At 41.9% G+C, this 22,880-nt stretch overlaps 1 protein-coding gene across 1 annotated transcript in view; it reads left to right on the top strand.

Moving 5' to 3' along the window:
• Positions 1-5,046: 5,046 nt before the first annotated feature.
• The window catches only part of LOC115082383 (neprilysin-like), an 86,826-nt gene continuing 68,992 nt past the window's right edge, over positions 5,047-22,880 (top strand). The window contains 4 exon segments of the mRNA XM_029586609.1: positions 5,047-5,290; positions 19,829-19,909; positions 20,011-20,106; positions 20,213-20,331. Of these exon segments, the coding sequence (XP_029442469.1) occupies positions 5,047-5,290; positions 19,829-19,909; positions 20,011-20,106; positions 20,213-20,331 (540 nt within the window).

Raw genomic sequence — 22,880 nt, 5'->3', positions numbered from 1 at the left:
TCAGCTGTCACATGGTAGGAGCAATGGATGGCTGGTGCCATCCATTGGCTGGTGCCATTGGTTGTCACAGGGGCCAACCAATGGCACCAGTAGCCCCTGTAACATAGTAAGGGCAAAGGCTATCGGCGCCATTTTGAATACCGGCAGCCAACGGCGTGAGTGGAGGAGATGGTTCCCGGACCCCCCGCTGAACCACCAGGGAGTTTTGGTAAGTCTTGAGGGGGTCAGGAGGGTGGGGGGTTGGGGGGTTGTAGTTAATTCAATTTTAGCTGGGAAACAAATAAGAATGAATGCATGAACATATCGGGGGGGCCCCCTTGCCGAATGCAATGTATCTGCCCCCCCAACGAATACAAATTACGAATGCAACGTATGCCATCCTTCTGCACATCCCTACCTTCCATAGGGATATAAATACCTATCTAGCGTGAGGGCATTATGGCAAGGTGCTCGCTCTCTCTCTCTCTCTTTCCCCCCCCCCCCCCAAGTACCCCAAATTGCAACAATTTGGGTACTTACCGCAAAGTGCAAAAAAGGTATCGCAGTTTGAGGTAATACCTATGCGAAGCACTAAGATAGCACACTTTGCAATAAACAGCCTATTACCATAAAACATGCCCCTTTTCCTATCGTGAATTTTGATAAATCCAGGCCTAAGATTGTAAAGCAGATTTGTGGATTCAAACAGCTGAGAGAAACTGAGCCTATACATTTTTGAGGGGTCTTTATGGAGTCTTATGCCCAGATATTTCACTGAATTTTCAGCCCATCGCATAGGAAAATGTGCACTCTATAGTTCCCGCATGGCATCGCTTATAGGAAGCACCTTAGATTTATCTAAATTGAAGCGGAAACCCGCTAGACTTTCAAAAGTTTCTAATTCTGATGGCAAAGCCGTTACTGATGACATTGGATTTGTCAAATGCATAAACAAATCATCTGCAAAAGCCATTAATTTAAATGGAGACAACCTCAATCGACCTATGGGAATTCCTTCTATGCCCTCATTAGCTTTAAGAGCTCTAAGAAGAGGTTCCAGTGTTAAAATAAATAGCAAACCTAATCTCTTTAGATTGAAACCCATTAACCATTACTGAGGCCATAGGGTCACTGTATAACACTCGAATAGCTTGGATGAAAACACCTTCTATACCAAAAGCTTTCAAAGTGTCAAACATAAAACCTCAATCTAGCCTGTCAAAAGCCTTTTCCGCATCTAAACTGAGCAAGACCAAGGGGATGTTTTTACTTTTACTGAAGCCCATAGAAACTAAACTTTTTCACACTTTCCAGACAGAGCTCCCCCCTTCACAAAACTAACTTAGTCCTTGCCCACCAGATCAGAATAAAATTTGCCAGCCTCACTGCCAAGATTTTTGCCAGGAATTTCACATAAAAGTTCAACAAAGATATTGGTCTGTTAAAGGCTGGAAGCATCAGATCCTTACCCTGCTTTGGTATTACAGTGATAAGTGCTTTATTGGAAAATAGAAAAAAAAAACATCCTGAATCCACTGCATAAACACTTCCCCCAACAGAGCACTTATTTTAAACACCATAAGCTTATAAAATTCAGCTGTATACCCATCTCGGCCAGGTGCTTTTTGTAATTGCACATCTTGAATTGCCTTTTGTATTTCCTGCAGCTGGATTGGTACATTCAGCTTGGCCATTTGGTCGGGAGTCAGCTTAGGTAAATTCGCCTTCTGGAAATATGCCTGAACTTCAGTTCTATCACTAGGTTCTGTTTATAAAGGAGCTGATAGAAGTCCTTGAAAATTTCACATATCTGCTTCCCCTAATTAACAATTAATCTAAAGCCTGACCGCATTGTATTTATGACTTAGAGGCCTGTCCAATTTTTGGTTACATTAGCCAGAAGCCTACTCATTTTATTGCCATATTGGTAAAATTTGTATTTATAATACAATAAACTCTTTTTTTACTCTCCGATGCAATAGTGTATTCAAAATAACCTGAGATGCCGAGAATATTTCCTTATTCGCCCCAGAGGGGAATTTTTCATAGAACTCTCTATCATTCTGCAATTGCTTCTCAAGTAACAATATCTCCTTCAATGCCGCTCTACATTACTCTGCTACATAGGAAATAATCTTGTCTCTCAAAACAGCCTTGGCTATCTCTCAGTATAAAACCGGCATACTTTGGTGATCCACATTATCACTCAAAAATAGTTCCCACTTTTTCTCAAAAAATCCCTGATCATTATATAAATAAGTGGGAAATCTCCAGGACTCCCCGCTCCCCTTTATGATGGAAACCTTACAGGTCACACCACACTGGAGCATGATCGGATAATGCCAACGGGCCAATCTCCATCATAGTCACTTTGGAAAAAAATGTCTATCTGAACTAAAAGATAATCAATGCAAGATTGAGAGTTGTGTGCTTGAGAAACGCGAGTATACCCTTTTTCCATGGGATGTAACACCTGCCAACCATCCACTAAATTGAAAATTTGGCACAGTTAAGATATTCTCCGATTCCCAGAAAAGAACTAGGCCCTCCTGTTGATCTGTCTAAAGTTTGATCATGAACACAATTAAAAATCCCCCACCCCCCTCCATTATTAAAGCCTTGCTTGTATATTCCATAAAAAGAGTGGCCAATTTAGGAAAGACATCATGGTCATAAACATTTGGGGTGCAAACCGAACAAAACACTACTTTTTGACCATAAAGAAGGCCATCAGCGATCAGAAACTGCTCTTCTGGATCATCTATTACTTTGGTCTCCTGGAAGGAAACTTGCTTTCCAATTAATATTGCCACCCCTGCTTTCTTTGTGCCAGATTAAGAAAGAAAACTTTCCCCATCCACCGTCTTCATAGCTTTGGATGTTCTACCTTATCTAAGTGTGTTTCCTGAAGAAGACCCACCTGCACTTATAAATCATTATATCGCTTACAGAATTTTGAATCTCTTTACAACTGAGCCAAGCCCTGAAACATTCCTTGTCACTACTCTTACCACTGATTTAACCATAATTATCAAATGATAAAATATATAACACCTGTAATCTTCAGAAATGGCCCGGACTCCCCAGCCTGAATATTCCCTCAGAAAACCAAAGTCAACCCCAGCGCATAGGCAATGACCAATCTCACATGTAATAATCATGTGCTATCCATGGAAAACCCTTCTCTCAGTCTCTCCCCTCAGCACGCTCCCACTTCCTAACCTGCTTTCTTCCTGACCCCATCATCCCTTCCTCCCCCCCCCCCCCCCCACCCCCATTACCACAAGCATAAATCCCTGCTTTGGGTTTAAAGTCACCACTACTGAGTGGAGCCCCACTCCCCCTTAACAAGAAAGAAAGAAAGAAAAAGAGGCAAAAGAAAATAATAAAATACAAAATAAAATGAAATGAAAATAAAAATGTGTCCCTTCGAGAGTAGTTGCCAGTCCAGTTTATTATTTTAAATTGTTACCGTACTATGATGGCACACGAGTAATTTGTAATCTATACCACCCATATGTCTCTTTATCGTGCCCTTCTGTAAACCGTTGTGATGGTTATTTAACTTAACGGCGGTATAGAAATTTTTTAAAATAAATAAATAAAATAAAGTACTGCCAACATCTCCTGATATCCTATCGTCAGAGTTAAGAAAAAGAGAAAAAAAACCCCCCACCCAAGTCAAAGAAGAGATAATCTGAAGGTTTATTCAAACCGTTCCAGCTTTCATGAAGTTCAAAAATGAAAATGTCTTTCCACTTTGCTTGCTCAGAAAGTCATTCCAGCAGGGCTCCCAGTTCACTCTTCTCAGTAAAGACATTTTCTTTTCTGAATGCTTTGGAGAAGGGGCTGGGGGCTAGGGGGAGGTGGGGACCATCTGCAAGACCACCCACAGTTTTATGAAATTACTTGCATTAATGCCCTTTTGGGTGAATGGCCCAAAATGGCATTATTGCAAATCAGGGACGAAAGATTTAAAGGGGCCATAGGCTCTTTACAGCTTTTTGAATCATACATTCACAGCACTACTTTACTGGGTATCTTTTCAAGTTCTACAGCTGACCTAACCAGATATACTCAATATTTGGCTAGGTTAGCCAGATATCCTAGCCCCTCCCCAGAATTCCCTGGAGACGCCCCCTTTTTATGTGGCTAAATTATAGCCGGATAAGTAGTTATCAGGCTATAATTTAGCCAGATAAGCAGCTGAATATGTCGCAATAGCCATTTAGATAGATAACTTGTAGGTTATCTGTCTAAATTGCTTTTGAATATTGATCTCCAAATGATTATTTTAGGGGGGAGAATTTTCAAAGCCATTTACAAGGGTAAATCAGCCAGGCTGAAACTTACCCTCCTTCAATGTGCCTAAAGATAAGCACCTTGTGGGACAATGCATGTGCCTTTAGCTGCATTGCGAGGAGGAACCCTGAGCAGGGCCAGCACATCTTATTAGGCGAACTAGGCAAGCAGTTGCCTCAGGCGCTGACCATTAGGGAGCGCCAAAGAGCAGCCATGTGAGGCCATGAGCAGAGCCTATCCCACTCGCGGCAAAGAGGAGTAGAGATTCAGTGGGCTGCGAGCAGTGCCCATCCTGCTCGTGGCCCAGAGAAGCATACAATCGATGGGCACGAATGAGGTAGGAGTCGGGGGCCGAGACTGGGGTGGGGTGGCTTGATGGGGGGGGGGGGGGGGGTGCGGGAGCCACAGGGGAGGGTGGGCGCAAGGCAGAACGTTTGCCTAGGGCACCTAATAACCTTGCACCGACCCTGTTCCCGAGGAAGGGGCAGCCGGCTTTAGGTCGGGAGAGGAAAATTTTGTCTGTGATAGATTGCATTTTCAACTCTTTGCAAGTTACTTTCCATGGAAAAAGCACCAACACAAAAAAAACCCAAAAAAAACCAGGTACAAATGTCCGCAGGTTCTTTGTACTTAGTGCAAGTTTCAAAGCAAAAGCTCACATGTACATTCTCTGTGACAAATGGGGCCCACTCTGTGCATAAAAAGTAACCGTAGATTTTCTACCATGCCAGACAGTCACCACGATTGGGTTTGTTCCTTATTTTCATGACAGAGCATGCGTTCCAAAACTATGCCAGAAATGTTTTCCAGACTCTGTGGTTTTTTTTTTTGTCTTGTCTGAATACAGCTTCCCGGATCCTTGATAATATGGACCCATCTGCAGAGCCTTGCCAAGATTTCTATCAATATGCATGCGGAGGTTGGCTGAAGAAGAATATCATTCCAGAGACCAGCTCCCGCTACAGTAGCTTTGACATTTTAAGAGATGAACTGGAAGTTGTTTTGAAAGGTCAGTGAAATGTAAGCATTTGTGAGGGCCACTCTCAAACAGTGCACAGAAGAGTAAAGTCTGTGGGTACTTTTGAACTGCAAACTTTAAGGCAATCTTCAAAGAGGAAAACATTTAAAAATTGGGTCAGAAAAAAAGACACGTGCACAGAGCTGTGCCTGCTATTTGCATGGGTTCCTCTTGCAGTGAAATAGTACATGTACGCCTATGCACGTTGCAGTGCATGGGGGTAAGTGCTAACCCCTGGGCATTTCTCCTCTCTCTCTGCATGTTAATAAAGGGTAGCTGTTTTGCAAAGGTTCATTTCCGCATGTAAAAGACTATTTTACTGGCAGAAATTAGGGATGTGAATCATTTTTCTGACGGATGAAAATATCATATGATATTTTCAAATCCGTCAAGTATCGGGGGGGGGGCCCCGAAAGTGATAGGAAAACCCACGAAATTTTCATGTGGTTTTCTTATCGTTGGGGGGGGGGGAAGAAAAAAATACCCCAAACCCACCCCAACCCTTTAACCCCCAGCCTCTCGACCCCCCCCCAAAAAAAAACTTTCCTAAAGTACCTGGTGGTCCAGCGCCATTTTTAAAGATGGCGCCGGCCGTCCATTGCTCCTGCCATATGACAGGGGCTGGCCAATGGCACCGATAGCCCCTGTCACATGGTAAGGACAAAGGGCCATTGGCGCCATTTTGTTTACTGGCAGCCGACAGCCCGAGAGTGGGAGCTCGCTCTCGGGACCCCTGCTGGACCACCAGGTACTTTAGAAAAGTTTTGGGAGGGTCGGGGGGGGGGGGGGAGTCTAAATAATTAGATTTAAAGGGTCGGGTGGTTGTTTTTTTTTTTCGGCTCGGGCAACCAAAAAAAAAGTGGTGAGAATCACGGGAAATGAAAATTTCCCGCGGTTCTACGAACACGATTCTGGAAATGATTCCGGAACCGATTCACATCTCTAGCAGAAATGGCTTTGGAAATTGCTCTCCGTACCTCCGAGCTGGAGCTTGTTCATGGCTTCCCTTGAGAGGCTTGTGCTTGGAAATACGCCCTGGTACTGGAAGTGTTGAACATTTGCAGTTTGCGCTATGATTCCGAGACATGGCTGTCCTCACCGGTGGGAGTACTAGTAAAATTCTGTGCCGCAGGAAAGGGGGCGACATTTGCAACACAGTGAAGGACGAATATTAATTAATAACTGGAATTTTCCTGTTACAAACACCCACCTGTTATTGATCAGTTATGAGCATGGCTGGCAGTTCTGAGAGCGTCTGGGTCAGGTAATTGATGTAAGACTCCAGGAATACAGAGTGTGCCGGGGCAGACTCAAGCAGCCTGAATAATGGTAAAGTCTGCCTGAACATTCCTCACACAGAAAGCAAACTTATGCACATATGCTTGCTATGACTAAAACACTTGTGGTATGTACACGCATCAAATCGCACAAAGTTATGCCTGCTCTTCAGATGGTGCAACTTAAGAGATGTAATGTATGCCCAGATTTTTTTTTTTTTAACTTTTTATTTATGCATTTTAGTTAGGATCAAGAAATACAAACTTGAAATAGTAAAAGAAGAAGGAAAAGAAATACATATCCAAATACAAATAAACAAAAGAAATACAAAACACTTTCCTACAATTCCATAAGTCCACTATAAGGGATCCAATTACAAACATAAAAAGGAAAAGACCCCAAAAAGGGGAACATTAAGCAAAAGGTGTTAAAGAGCATTTATAAATATACGTGCCGATACCAAAAGAAGCGCGGGAGAGCCAGCGAGCGCCCGCTCTCCCGACGCGCGCACAGGCCAGTGTCCGGGGCGTGCAATTCAGTATCGGCCCGCATGCAAATGAGGGCCCGCGGTAAAAGGAGGTGCTAGGGACACTAGTGCGTCCCTAGCGCCTTCTTTTTGACAGAAGCGGCGGCTGTCCGCGGGTTTGACAGCCGACACTCAATTTTACCGGTGTGGGTTCTTGAACCCGCTGACAGCCACAGGTTCGGAAAATGGACGCCAGCTAAATTGAGTGTCCGTCTTCCAACCCATGGGCCGCGGGCGGATTTTAAATTTTAAATTTTTTTTTAATTTTAAATTTTTTTTTTATTTTGGGGCCTATCGCTATGATATTAAGTCGAAAATGCGCAGCCAAACGTGGGCTAACATTGTGCTCTGCCGGAGCGCACTTTACTGTATCGGCCCGATAGCGAGTAATATATCCAATAAACAGGGCACTCAACCATCTAAAGGAGGAATGGACTGAGCTAAATCAGAACTCCCTAATGGTAAGACAGGTTTATCAGAAAGAAAAAAAGATAATTGAGAAGGAATAAAGGAAACATAAGACAGGCCCTTATATTTAATCAAGCATTTGCATAGAAATTTCAAAGGAAAAGCAGCATCAATCTGCAAAACCCTTGGTCTCATCAAGAGGATCTGATGCCTCTTCTTCTGTATTTGCCTGGAGACATTAGGATACACCGTAACGATAGAATAAAGAAAGGGCTTGAGTCGATGTTTGAAAAAAAAAGTCTCAAAACCCAATCGCGATTAAATTCTAAAGCGAAGGTAACCACCATAGTGGCTACCTGTACAAGGGCAGTATCTGAGGTCTCTAGTAATGCTTTTACATCCAAGTCGGAAGTTAAACAGCCCATGGCTTGTATGCCTGCTTGGTTATCCTTCTTTATAAAAAGGGGGCAAATAGTACGATTTAGAAAAAGGAGGAACCGCTGTCTCAGGAACCTTAAGATGTTCCAGTAAATATCTTTTAAACATATCTTTTGCATAACATGCGAAAGTTTAGGAAAAGTTATAAAATGGAGATTTCACCCACAAATTACATTTTCCAGATTTTCAATTTTATACTGAAGCAATTGATTTTCCTTTACCAATGAATCTTGAGCAGATTTCAAAGTTTGAGTATTCTGTTTGACTTCTGCAATTTCTTTTTGAAAAGAAGCTTCTTATTTTTCCAGCGAGGTAAGACTGTTTTCCATAGTATTAATTCTATCAACAACAGGATTCAACTGAAGAGTTATAGTGGTTCCAAGATTTGCTACAGCCTCCCATATAGAATCAAGGTCTTACCAGAGCCGGGACAGAAATTCTCTTCAAGGGATTCAAAACTGGAGTGGAGATTTGCTCTTCCGAGATAAAAAAAAACAAAAAAAAAACCCTCCTCCTGTCAGTGAACCAACAAAGCCCCCATCAGGACCCGCACAGGTTTCTTCTCCAGGGCTCACAGGGCGTCTGACTCCATGTCGGGTCGCAGGGGTTCAGCATCATCGGCAATAGCCCCCTCCCGACACGCACCCAGGACTCTGGAAACAGCCGGGTTCGTCAGAGGAACCCTGACGATCGGGGATAAAGAAGTAGACATGTCCGGAGGGGAGGACGGTAATTCCAAACCTGTCTCCACTTCCAGGGGCGAACCTCCCGATCGATGTCCCCGCTGAACATGGGCATCCATAGGGCCTGAAATGGGGGAATCCAGAAGGACCGCGGGCCCAGTCCTTTCTTTAGCCCGACGTTTTTTGGCTGAATGCGGCATCGCAAAGGGAAAAGTAGCTCTGAAGTGAAAAGGAAAAAGACGCGGTGCACACGCAGCCTGCTCAGTAGCAGCCGTCTTGACTCTTGGATCTCTCAGTTATGCACAGACTTTTCAAACTAGAAAGGTCTGCATGCAAATTCCAACTCTGGCCCCACTCCATTTCCCCAGCAAGCCTCTCTGCAGTTCACAGAAAATTGCGGATCATACCAGGTTATACTTTTACGTAAGCTAAGCTCAGGTTTATTTTAATAGAATTATTTACAGTGATAAAACCCTGGTTTTCTATGTGCAAATAGATTTGGAAAATACATCCTAATTGTTTATAAAAAGCAAATTAAAGAAGAAAAAGAGGTCCGTATTCAAAAGCCTTTTGGACATATAAAAGTTGCCCATCTAAATGGCAAAACCAGCATGTTCAGCCTCGTAACCGGCTAAATTCTAGCCAGATGACGAGTTATCCATTCTGGGAAGGAGCGGAGTTAGCTGGATAAGTTATCTGGCCAACTTTGTTCCTGGCGCTGAGCTGTTCTATATTTAACTGGATAAACTTATCCGGCTAACTTTAAGATAGCTGGGGTATATTCTGCAGTGCTGCCATGCCGCTGAATATCCCAGCTAAGTAAGCTGGATAAGTGCATTCAGCGAACTTGCCAAGATCTCAAAGTGGTTTGCATCGCGGTTCAGTGCAGCACCGGAGACTCCAGTTTGAGTATCCTTTCTGGTAGGGGTTGAATGAGCTCAAAGAGGTCTCAGGGAGGGAAGCATGATGGAAGAGGTTACTGCAGTGATTCCTGACAGAAGAAGTAGTGTGGAGGATAGGGCAGGTATTTACCGGAGCAGACTTGCATAGCTAACTTTATCCGGGCAGTGCTGCCATGCCAGCTCTGCCCAGACAAAGTGAAACTGCACCCAGAAACAAACTCCACGGTGCATCATTTTACACAAATAATGTTTGTGCGAGCAATGAATTGCTGGGACAAAATTTAGCCAGGGAATGGAGAAAACATTAAAATATACAGTTTGGTCTGGCTAATTCCAAATGTTAGCAGAACAAGATTTTTGAATATTGACCTCTTGATTTCTCAGATGAGCTATACCCATAAAATAATCCCTCTTTTGTATTTATGATAATTTTTAGTCTTGTCGGTTTATTTTATTACAAGAATATACAAAAAGATATGGGCTTTGGTTAGTACAATCTCATTTATTGAAAAACATCCCTGAGGACTAGAGCCCCCACCCTCCTGGACCTCACACTGAGGCTAACCAAAGTATCTCTGAGGTCTAGTGGAGACAGGAGTAATCCCCACTCACTCCCGCTAAGTTTGCCTTGGCAGCACCATTTTTAAAATGGCACCGGCAGACGTCATATGCTACTTTATCCCTTTGCGGCAGGCTAAACATCAGATGACATGTGCCGACCCCAGGCACCACCTGACATCATTGCTACTCTGATTCTGCACAGAGTCAGCTAGTGCCATTTTGAAAAATGGCACCAGCATAGCAGAAGCAGATACTCCTCATAAAATCTGCCTTGGACCTTACCTGTCCTGCTAACAATCGACCCATCTCCCTCATCCCTTTCACATCCAAACTACTCAAACGTGCTTTTCACCTCTGCTGTCTTGACTATCTTTCATCTCAAACTATTCTTGATCCACGCCCGTCTGATTTTTGTCCTCTACATTCCACAAAAAGCGCCCTTTCCAAATTCTTCAGTGATCTGTTTAGGGCTGAAACCTAAGGCCTTTTCCTTGATCCTTATCGCCCTTAGATATTTGCTACTTTTGACACTGTTGATTGCCAGCTAGTTCTCAATACTCTATTCTCACTTGGATTTCAGGACTCTGTCCTTCTTAGTTCTCTTCATACTTCTCTCATCACACTTACAGCTTAAAGGCCTCCTTAAAAAAAGACATTTTCAGCTACTTTTTAAATATTGTAGTGCATGGTTCTTTCTGGAGATTCTCCGGCAATGCATTCCATCATAAACTACTGGCAGCCATTGCAAAAGATGTTTCTAAATACATTGATACTTGGCTACATCTTTGTCAGAAGAACAATCAGTAAAAGAAAGTGAGCTTCATTTCAATGTATTCATTCTTTATCAATCTGATTATCAAGAGTGGATCAGAGCTCTACTGACTTTCTGTGATCCTTGATAATAAACATTTGTGAAAACAAATAGAAGTATTCTTCAGAGAAAGACAAGTCATAAAAAGATATTTCTTTGTAGTGGATTTACATTTGCATGTACCTGATCTAATGCAGTATGTGGATAGGAGCACTAGGTCTGTTCCCTCAGGTGATTCACTTAATCATTTTCAAGCAGCAAAACTGTTCTTCCACTACTTTGAGGTGCAAGCTGTATCACCAGAGACTTATAGAGGGGCAATATTGCCCCCTTTTTCTGCTGAGCATCCCACTCTTTATGTACACATGTATCTTTCTGGTGTTTGCTGTTACCTTATCTACCTATTTGGCCAGTTTAAGATCATCAGATATTATCACCCTCAGATCCTGCTCTTCCTTTGTGCATAGAAGAAGTTCACCCCCTAGATTGTGCTGCTCTCGGGTTTTTGCAGCCCAAATGCATGACTCTGCATTTTTTAGAATTAAATCAACGCTGCCAGACTCTAGACCATTCCTCAAGCTTTGATAGATCCTGATTCTTGTTTTCCACTCCTTCCTTGGTGTCTACTCTTTGCAGATTATGGTGTCATCCTCAAAAAGACAAAGCTTTCTGTATAGTCCTTCTGCAGTATCACTTATTCAGTAGCGCCCTTGCTTTGGGGATGAAATCCATTTATCACAACCCTTTGTCACCTCCCACTCTAGTTGAGTTTCCAGTCCAGCCAGTCACTTTTGAGTCCATACCAAGGGTATTCAATTTATTTATGTCACTTTTGTGGAAGGGTGTCAAAGGCTTTACTGAAATCTACTACAAATAGCTCTCTCTCTCCTGATTAAACTCTCTAATCACCCAGTGAAAGAAATTGGTCAGGTTCATCTAGCTAGACCTACCTCTGGTAAAACCATGTGACCTTGAATCTTGTAATCTCATTGTATTTCAGAAACGTCACTATCCTCTGTTTTAGCTGCAATGACTTGAATTTACTTACCACAGAGGTCAAACTAACCAGCCTGTAGTTCCCAGCCTCCTTACTTTGTGAACAGGAACAACTTCTCCAGACCTACTTTTAACTCTAAAGAAGCACTGAAAAGGTCAGTCAGCAGAGCTGCCAGAACGTCTCTAAATTCCCTTAATACCCTCGCATGCATCCCATCCAACCTTATCACTTTAAGTTTAGCGAGCTCATCACAAACACGGTCTACTGAAAATCGTTTGTGGTTTGCCTCACTTCCATTCTTCTTTTTGTCCATTTTTTGTGGTCCTACCCCTCACCCTTCCTCGCTGAACAGCAAACAGAAATATTTGTTAAGCTATTCTGTTTTTGTCTTGTCAGCCTCTAAATAGGATTTTCCTTTCTCTCTGTCTATATTAACCCACGGTGCCTCCTCCTTACCTCATAAGCCCCGCAGTACTGTTGCTTTAATATCATGCCAATCCTCCCTTTCTTTCCACCTTGCTTTCTAAATAGATTGTAGCCAGATATAACTATATCCCACAAAAAAACAGTAGCTGTCTCTTGTATTAATCAACGCTCATCCAAAATCAATAAGAGAGCAAAAATGCAATTACTAAATAAATCTTTAAAAAAAAAACATTCAAAGAAGAAAAGGTATCAGAAACAATGAAAGTGCTTTAAAATTAATCCCCTGTATCCTGTCCCCCTGTATCCTGTCCCACTACATCCATTTTTGGACTCGTATTGATTTTGGATGAGCCTTGATAACTTTATCCCAGTCATGATTTTCAATGTGCAACATCTTTGTGACAACCACTACATCCAAGTTATCCTCTTCCATGACTGCTTCTAGATCCAGAACATTACACATACATAAGAACATGCCATACTGGATCAGACCAAAGGTCCATCAAGCCCAGCATCCTGTTTCCATCAGTGGCCAATCCAGGTCACAAGTACTCGGCAGAATCCCAAAAGGTTGATAGATTCCATGCTGCTTATCCCAGGGACAAGCAGTGGATTTCCCCAAGTCCACCTTAATAATGTTTATGGACTTTTCTTCCAGAAATTTGTTCAAACCTTTCTTAAACCAAGCTACACTAACAACTTTCACCATATCTTCCAGCAACAAATTCCAGAGTTGAGTAAAAAATTAATTATTCCTATTTGTCTTAAATGTATCACCTAATAACTTCATTGAATGTCCCCTAGTCGTTGTAAACTTTGATAGAGTAAATAACTGATTCCACTCATTGTTTTATAGACAATTTCCTCACAGAGAACTAGTTCCAATGAGTTTTATCAATTCAATTGCCCTTCTCTGTAAATTTTCTAATTCTGCTATATCTTTTTTGAGATGCAGTGACCAAAACTGCAGACAATACTCAAGGTGCAGTCACGATACAGAGGCAATATGATATTCTCTGTTTTATTCTCCATTCGTTTCCCAAAACTTCCTAGCACTGTATTTGCTTTCTTGGCTGCTGCCTCACACTAGGCAGTGGACATCAACATATTATCCATGATGATGCCTAGATCCTTTTCCTGGGTGCTGACCCCCAATGTGGAACCTTGCATTGTGTAGATACAATTTGGGTTGCCTTTCCCTACATGCATCACTTTGCACTTGTCCACATTAAATGTCATCTGCAACTTGGATGCTCAGTTTCCCAGTCTCATAAGGTATTCTTGTAATTTTTCACATTAACATAAGAAAATGCCATACTGGGTCAGACCTAGGGTTCATCAAGCCCAGCATCCCGTTTCCAACAGTGGCCAATCCAGGCCATAAGAACCTGGCAAGTACCCAAAAACTAAGTCTATTCCATGTAACCATTGCTAATGGCAGTGGCTATTCTCTAAGTGAACTTAATAGCAGGTAATGGACTTCTCCTCCAAGAACTTATCCAATCCTTTTTTAAACACAGCTATACTAACTGCACGAACCACATTCTCTGGCAACAAATTCCAGAGTTTAATTGTGCGTTGAGTAAAAAAGAACTTTCTCCGATTAGTTTTAAATGAGCCCCATGCTAACTTCATGGAGTGCCCCCTAGTCTTTCTACTATCCGAAAGAGTAAATAACCGATTCACATCTACCCGTTCTAGACCTCTCATGATTTTAAACAACTCTATCATATCCCCCCTCAGTCGTCTCTTCTCCAAGCTGAAAAGTCCTAACCTCTTTAGTCTTTCCTCATAGGGGAGTTGTTCCATTCCCCTTATCATTTTGGTAGCCCTTCTCTGTACCTTCTCCATCGCAATTATATCTTTTTTGAGATGCGGCGACCAGAATTGTACACAGTATTCAAGGTGCGGTCTCACCATGGAGCGATACAGAGGCATTATGACATTTTCCGTTTTATTCATCATTCCTTTTCTAATAATTCCCAACATTCTGTTTGCTTTTTTGACTGCCGCAGCACACTGCACCGACGATTTCAATGTGTTATCCACTATGACACCTAGATCTCTTTCTTGGGTTGTAGCACCTAATATGGAACCCAACATTGTGAAATTATAGCATGGGTTATTTTTCCCTATATGCATCACCTTGCACTTATCCTCTTGTGATATAACAACTTTAAATAATTTTGTTTATCATCAGCAATTTGATCATCTCATTCATTGTTCCCATCTCGGTCGTTTATAAAAATGTTTAAAGCAGTGACCCCAGTACAGATTCTTGGGACAATCCACTATTCAAATTTCTCCATTGTGAAAATTAACCATTTAGCCCTATCTGTCTTCTATCTTTAAACCAGTTCTCAATCCACAATATTTCCCATACCATTTATTTAGTTAGTTAGTTATTTTATATACCATCATTCCAAGTGAAGATCACAATGGTTTACAAAAGTAATATGTGTCCTTTAGCTCATTACATTATGGTGTAATACATATTGGTCTAACACACTTTACTAAGGTACATTATGGGATTACAAATACTTGGGATACATATTTTGGTATGGCAGATACATTGGAAGAACTCAGTAGGGTCATATGAATCAAGGGTGATGCTCTTATATGTCTCTACCGAGGACAGGAACAATAGGTTAGCAGGACAGGAAATCTGTTTAGTAATTTGCATGGTTGTTGGGGAGTTGTCATGAGCTACGTTGTTCTCTCATTACTTGTTATTGTTTTTTTGTTCATGTTATTGTTAACTCTGCATTCAGATAGGGGCGGATTTTAAGAGCCCTGCTCGCCTAAATCCGCCCAAAACCGGGCGGATTTAGGCGAGCAGGGCCTTGCGCGCTGGGAAGCCTATTTTACATAGGCCTACCGGCGCGCGCAGAGCCCCGGGACTCGCGTAAGTCCCGGGGTTCTCCGAGGGGGGCGTGTTGGGGGCGTGTCGGGGGCGGGACCGGTCGTCGCGGCATTTCGGGGGCGTGTCGGCAGCGTTTTGGGGGCGGGTACGGGGGCGTGGCTACGGCCCGGGGTGGTACGGGGGCGTGGCCTCGCCCTCTGTACCCGCCCCCAGGTCGCTGCCCGGCGCGCAGGAGGCCCGCTCGCGCGCGGGGATTTACTCCTCCCTCCGGGAGGCGTAAATCCCCGGAGAAAGGTAAGGGGGAGGTGTAGACAGGGCCGGGCGGGTGGGTTAGGTAGAGGAAGGGAGGGGAAGGTGAGGGGAGGGCGTTAGAGGATTCCCTCCAAGGCCGCTCCGATTTCGGAGCGGCCTTGGAGGGAACGGGGTAGGCTGCGCGGCTCGGCGCGCGCCGGCTATACAAAATCCATAGCCTTGCGCGCGCCGATCCAGGTTTTTAGCAGATACGCGCGGCTCCGCGCGTATCTACTAAAATCCAGCGTACTTTTGTTTGCGCCTGGAGCGCAAACAAAAGTAGGCTATTCGCGCTCCTTTTAAAATCCGCCCCATAGAGTTTAGGTTAAGCTGTAAGTTCTCGTTGACACAGCATTCTGAGAGTATATAAGTTAGATTATAAGCATTTTTAAAAAGCCAAGTTTTTAGTTAACGTTTGAATGTCTTTCCTTCTGGGAGAGCATACATATAGTAGCTTTCCATATGTTGCCCTTTTTTCCCATTTATATGCAAGTGTTTAATGCTTTATTACCTAAAGACTTGTACTTAACCGAGAGACTTATTACCTATCTCCGATGACCCTAATTTAAAGTCCTCCTCAGTAGGTTTGCCAGTCTGTTCTGGAAGACACTTCAAACCTTCTTCAATAGGGGAACACCATCTCTGCTCAGCAGTCCTCGCCATAATGTAATCCATGATAACATGGGTAGTTTAGAGGAAAAAAAACCCCAAAAGGTTATGAAGATTCTGGCTTAACCCTGTGGGAGCCACAAACAAATTCAGTAAACTCAATTGGGAGGTTTCCATAACCAAAGCAAAGTATGCAGCTTTCATAGCAGACCTTTTGGCCTAGAACAGTACATATGAGAAACAATTGGAAGTCAGGGAGTGCAATCTAAGACCTTTACCTGAGGAGGAGACTGGGTTGTGTATATGTGGGAGGTAAGAGGGAGACTGAATAGGGGAATGGAATAAAGATTAAAGGGAAAAAGGCAAAGACAGGAACACATCTCTAATATTAGAAATAGAGCCCTACATTTCCAAACTTCATTATTTGGTATTTCAAGTTAATCAAGTCCTCTAATAGGGATGTGCAGGCCAAAATGCAACAAAAAAAAAAAAAGGGTTTTGTTTTCTTTTGGTGGGCATTTTCATTTCAGTTTACTTCATTTTTTTTGCTTTTTTCTTTGGTTCTTTCATTTTTGGTTTTCTACCCATACAGGCCAATATTAAAATGGGCGCATGAGCGGAGATACATTGGAATTTTAAGTCATGTGCACATTTAAGATTTAAAATACGCCTAGTGTGCACGAATATACTCCTAATTTTAAGCCATTACTTGTGCAAGCATACTTTGCGTATCTTTCTTAAGAAATTGACAGCTTTTGTGTGTGCTTTAAAACATGCTTGCGTGAAGGAGAGAGCCAGGTTTAGTTTGCCCAGTCTATTGCGAGGTCACCCAGACCCCTCTGGTTCTTCATCCTGCATTCCTCCCAATTGACCCAGACCCCTCACCCTGTCGTGTAAGCCCAAAAACACGAGATCTGCAGACTTGCTCCTCATCAGGTGCAGCAGTAAAGTTAACGTGGCTAACAAGCTGGTGTGCACTGCGGCCTCTGGTTTTAAAAAAATTGGATTTACGCGCATAACTGCTGGCCCCATCCCGGAGCGCCCATTCCCCGCCCCCGCCTCCGCTCCTTTTCAGCCCTTTTTTTGTAACTTGCACGCGCATATATACACGTGTAGCTTCCGGCTTTTAAAATATGTGTTGGTTTCGCATAGCCCACATACTTGCATATATGGCCTTTTTAGCAACGCTTTTAAAATTTGGTCAACAGTATGCCAATTTATGCGCGCACCGACTACTGCAATTAGAAAATTGTGCACACGCCTACTGAACTGTGGGCACGACTACCAAACTGTGCACACAAATTGCCGAAATGAACAAAGCTAACATTCTCATTCCGTTCGGAGGCACTGTCCAATTCATTTGGTTCATTCTGTTTGGAACAAACTGACCTCATATATATTTGTCTTCTAATCAGACAGAATAAAAGTACAACAATATGTTTTCCAGTTACTATCATAATGTAAGTCAGTTTGATCTGTCAGTTTCTTGAGTTCAACTCCCATTCACTGGCAGAGAAGCTGTGGCAACATAGACCTTTTCCTTGGATGATCTAGGGCTCAGATTACAGTACAGTTATTGTTATGACTATATTAGTATATGCAGTCTAAATGTATGCTAATGAGAACTGCACATTCATTAAAAAAAATAAAAGAGGCTGTCAGCATAGAGAGAATTCAATCTTATAAAGAGACTAGAACTTGCTTGGGAGGAAACTTGCATTTTGTTGCTGCAAAATGTACTCCTGGATTGTCCCAGTGGAGTTACTACCTGCTGGCTGAAAGTGAAAAGCCATCCTTCAGAAATTAAACAAAAACCCATTTGTTCCCTCTAATCTCCATTATGTAGTTTTTGTCATGCTAATATTATTTTTATTTTGCTATATTCCTGAGGGGTTGCTGGGTGAAGGAAAATGAAATAAAATAGATATTTCATGTGGCTTTCACTGAAATATATAGCATTTATAGAAACGTAAAACTTAGAAACAAAGCAGAAAAAGACCATATGGCCCATCCAACCTCGCAGTATCATTCGTACCAACATGGTTGAGCAGCATCGCGGATAGTGCTCAGCAGGCTCGAGGATTCTCGGCAATCTCTCCGTAATGCCTTGGATTTTGGCACCCAGCAGACAGCACACTTCCCTGGACAACATGTCTGGTCAGCAGATGGATACCTCCCTGTCCCTCAGAAGCAAATCACCAACAACCACTACCCTCAGCCTCCTAGGTGCAGCGGTTGCTGTGTCCTCAGCTTTGGGGTTTGCATGTCATGGTTCCTGCCCAACACAGGATGACATCTTCTCTTTCTCTTCCAGGACTACTTACTGGTTCTTCAAATCAGAGCCATGTTGTAGGGTTTAGTAGCCGTAGTAATCTAAGTCCAGCTGCCATCTTGTGGACTAGTTTCACCTGCCACTCTGTTTGAGTTCTGCATCTTAGATGCCTTGACAAGCATTTCATCAATGTAGTCCTCATTCCCAGATGCTTCTGAGTCTCGCCATCTCCTTTTTGAGTTCTGCTACCTCCTTCCTGAGGGAGTCGATTTGCAGACAACTTTCACACTGAACTGATTCCTCACTGTGGATCAGGACATCTGTCTGGACAGCAGTAGGACTGGAAACAGCGGTGACAGGTTTGGCAATACTATATTTCCCAGTCATCCTTCAATTACTGGTAGCTTCTGGAACCTATTGAAAGAAATAAGAAAGACCTTATTAACTTTTGTTTTGAATTCAATTCCTTCTGAATGAAACCTGCAGTACATTTATAAAGTAAGGTCTTGTGAAGTGTGCGCAGGAGTGGCACTTGCTTCTTGTCCTCTTCTGCTGCCAGGGGTGCAGGGCCTCTGGAAGCCGGGACTGTGGAGCCTGAAGCCTGGATTCGCTCGCATGACCTCTGGAGACTTCTGGTTCTCTTCTGCTGCATTAGCAGCATTCAAATACACATAAGATAAATGCAAAGGAATCTTAGTTTACGGGAGGAGGCAGGGAGAAGAGCACAGTAGGCAAGCACAAATGAGCAGATTGGATGGACCAAGTGGTTTAATCTACTGACAATCTTTCCGTTTCTCTGTTTCTTTAAACATTCACTGCTTGAACCAGAGTCTCTAATTGTAATATCCAGGAAGTCATGTTGGTGTCTGTAAAAAGTTGTATAGTTTAAGAACTATAGAAGTTTTATAGTTTAAGAACTATAGAAGTTTATATGATAGGTTATGAGGCAACACGGGATAATTTTCAAAAGGAGTTTTGTGCATAAAAATTGCATATATTTATTATATTGCAGCAATTTTCAAAAGCCCATTTACTCACTAAAGTGTACTAATTTACTCACTAAAGTGTACTAATTTATATATTAGATATTTTTATATATATTTATATATTATTATTTATTATGTTTTATTTTACATTATGTTTTACGTTCTCTTAGTTTTCTTTGTTATCTGTAACCTATGTTCCCTGTACCGTCTCCGAGCGACTGTTAACGTTACACCGTAAACCGATATGATTTTTATATTTTATAGGAATGTCGGTACAGAAAAAATAAAAATAAATAAATAAAATAGTTACGCATGTAAAATCTATTGATAATTCAACAGCATACATCGTAGCAATTTTCAAAAGTGTACTAACACTTGTGTGACCCAGTTTTAAGCACATAAATCCTTTTGAATATTACCCCCAGAGAGTGTAGATAAATATATAGTGTATATATACTTTATCTGTATTTTTTTTCAGATATCCTGGAGAAGGCAAACACAGGAGACTTGGCTGCAGTGACAAAAGCAAAAATATTGTATAGGTCATGCATCAATGAGAGTAAGTTTCAAGTTAAAATACAGTGATTTTTGCACTGTTTTGTTTATATTGTATCATCTATGTAGGGAATTTTGCATTCATTTTTCTGTTTCACTTGCAAGCTACAATTGATAGCAGAGGTGGAAAACCTTTAATCCAAACGTTATCTGAAATATATGACTGGCCTGTCGCAACAGACAACTGGGAAGTTAATTTTGGTAAGCAGACGTGTTTCCTCTATATTTAAATCCTACTGACATTTGATTATCATTTTCGGTAGCGCCAGAAGAATGCGGAAAACAAAGTTCATCTTTTATTTCATAGGTGCTACATGGACAGCAGAGAAATCGATTGCACAACTTAAATTGAAATCTATAAAACAAATCCTGATTGGCTTCTACGTTGGTACAGATGATAAGGACTCCAATCGGAATATCCTTCATGTAAGTCTGAGGGGATATAATGGTTTAAATAATCTGCTCTGTACAGTTAACAATTTATGAAGTTATCAACACTTCCTGCAGCAAATGGCTGCACAAAAAAAGGTGTAGTTTAGTTTTACATGATCAATAAATCATCAAAATTACCCAAAAATACAATTACTCCAAGATCAAATATATCAAAATCAACAAAAGTGCAAGATCTCAACTATTTCAAAAGAGCATGACCACCTTATGTACTAATATTGTATGAAGGGCCGCCACTATATGTCAGTTAATACTAAATTTGTATGCTGAAATTCAACTGGTCCACTTTTTTGAATTAATTCAAAATCGATTTTGAAGTAGTTTACATAAATGACCAAGATCTTACACTTTTGTTGATTTAAATTTACATGAGCCATCTGTTTCTGAAAGTGAGTATGAAGGAGGATGTTCCCTTAAGAAAACTACAGAAAAATACCTTGAAAAAATGCTCAATAAAGCACTAGCGACTAGTGAGTAACTTTGAAAAATATATTATTAAAAGGAGGAAAAAGGACTTCAGATGTTCTGCCTTAGGCCTGCTGGCCCAAAAGACAATTCTACGATGCTGCTCCATGCTCACTGGCCTTTCTCCCCTTAAGTGGGGGAGAGCCACTGGGACCACCAAACCTTAGGGAGGCTATTCCAGCAGATCATATATCTGCAGGTCCCTATTCCCCACCCTAGCTTGGAAAGAGTTAAGAACCAGAAGGGCAAACACCTGCCAAAAGTTCCCACCCTTATAGATCCCACTAAGCAATCATTTATCGCCCAGTCATAAAGCGCAAACCTTTAAGGGAACATTCATACTATTTCCCCCAAAGCCCATTATCAGAGTAGTACACTATAGTGCTCACACATCTCAAATGTCATCCAGGGGGTCTTTCAGCAATGCTGCAGTATAAATCAGCCAAACATTTCCCAAACATATCCAACATGATAGCTGCAGGGTCTCCCCCACTCAAACCATTTTGTGCACTAAAACTCCAAAAAGGAGGAAGATATTGGGGGGTTGTTTACATATAAAGAAACAAACATATATATATATATATATATATATATATATATATTTATATTTATATTTATGGACATGGGCACAGTAACATAGTAAACAGCAGAAAAAGACCAAATGGCCCATCCAGTTTGCCCAGCAAGCTTCTTATGGTAATAACTGCCACTCTGTGCTGGTTATCCCCAAGCCTTATGTTAAGGGTAGTAATACTAACAATCAAAACCAAGCAACTGTCAAACCCATATCAAATAACAAAATTACTGCTAGCAACATTTTTTACAGGGTGAGTAGCCATCTTGATAAGTCAGACAATGTTGCTTGAACGTGCTTTGCTTTTGGACTTGGCCGTAGAAGCAGTCCTGTGCTTTTGCCCTAATGTCTGCATATCAGTACCCCAGACCATAAACGTGGGGGCTCAGCGTCGTCTGTTATCTGAATCCAATTCCCCTCTACCCCACTTCCATTCTGCACTTTCTACTGCTCACCTTCCTCCTAACTTTCAATCAAATAATGCAGCTTGCAAATTTCGAGGCAAGTTATTTTATTTTATTTGCATTCATTTAACTTGCAATGAGCTGATTTGCATGAATTTGCATGTATTTCCATGTAAACCAGATTATTGTATTGCCAGCATTGTGTCAGGTTTTATTTGGGGGGGGGGGTGCTTGGTATAACGGGGGCAGGGGGCAGCGGTGCGATCGCTGCCGGCTTTCGTGCCGAATATCTACACCATAAAAGATGTAGTTATTCGGCGCGAAACTGGCGGCAATAAGGAATCTTACCTTTCGCCACCAGCGATGTGTCCGCAGCATCGACCCCAGTGCCGCCCTGACTCCTCTTCTGGGGCTGACTCTGCCCGAGCTAGCTATCGCATGTGAAAAGTCCCTTTTCGCGTGCGAAAGCATTAGAGAATAACCCCCTTAGTGAGCAAGTTCTGGAAGTGAGCTAAGGCTGGAAGTTGGTAGAAGGGGAGCAGAAAGGGTTTTCATAAGCAGCGGAGAGCATAGTGTCATAAAAAGAAAGTGCCTCTTCAATACACTCACAATGCTGAGGAAGAGAGGAGAGACGAGACAGTAGCTCAACATATGATTGAAATATTTTGTATTTAGTTTTTTTAATAAACCTTGTGATTTTTGCTTTGAATAATAATAATAGTATTTCCAGCCACTGGAAGAATTCTTTGTTTCAGTAGATAATGGCTTCATACTATGGTGCATACACAGGGATGGCAGATAACTACAGCATCTTCCATCTTTTAGTGCAGAGCTTTTCTATCTGTTTTGATCCACCTTGGAAGAAGGGACATAGGAGGTATTTAAAACTCAAGTGTTACAGCATCTTTTCATTATTCTTATGCCGATCCAAAACAAGTATCATAACCCACTAAGACTAACTTTTCTCCAAGACTAATACGGCTACTTGAACTTTGCATTAAATGCATGAAAAAAAACCCCCAAAACCAGACATGCCAATAAAATTCTCTTCTTAACATATTATAAAACTGCTTGAGAAAAAA

This window comes from Rhinatrema bivittatum, unplaced genomic scaffold (assembly GCF_901001135.1).
Source record: "Rhinatrema bivittatum unplaced genomic scaffold, aRhiBiv1.1, whole genome shotgun sequence".
Lineage (NCBI taxonomy): Eukaryota > Metazoa > Chordata > Amphibia > Gymnophiona > Rhinatrematidae > Rhinatrema > Rhinatrema bivittatum.
This window is presented reverse-complemented; position numbering and strand designations above follow the sequence as displayed.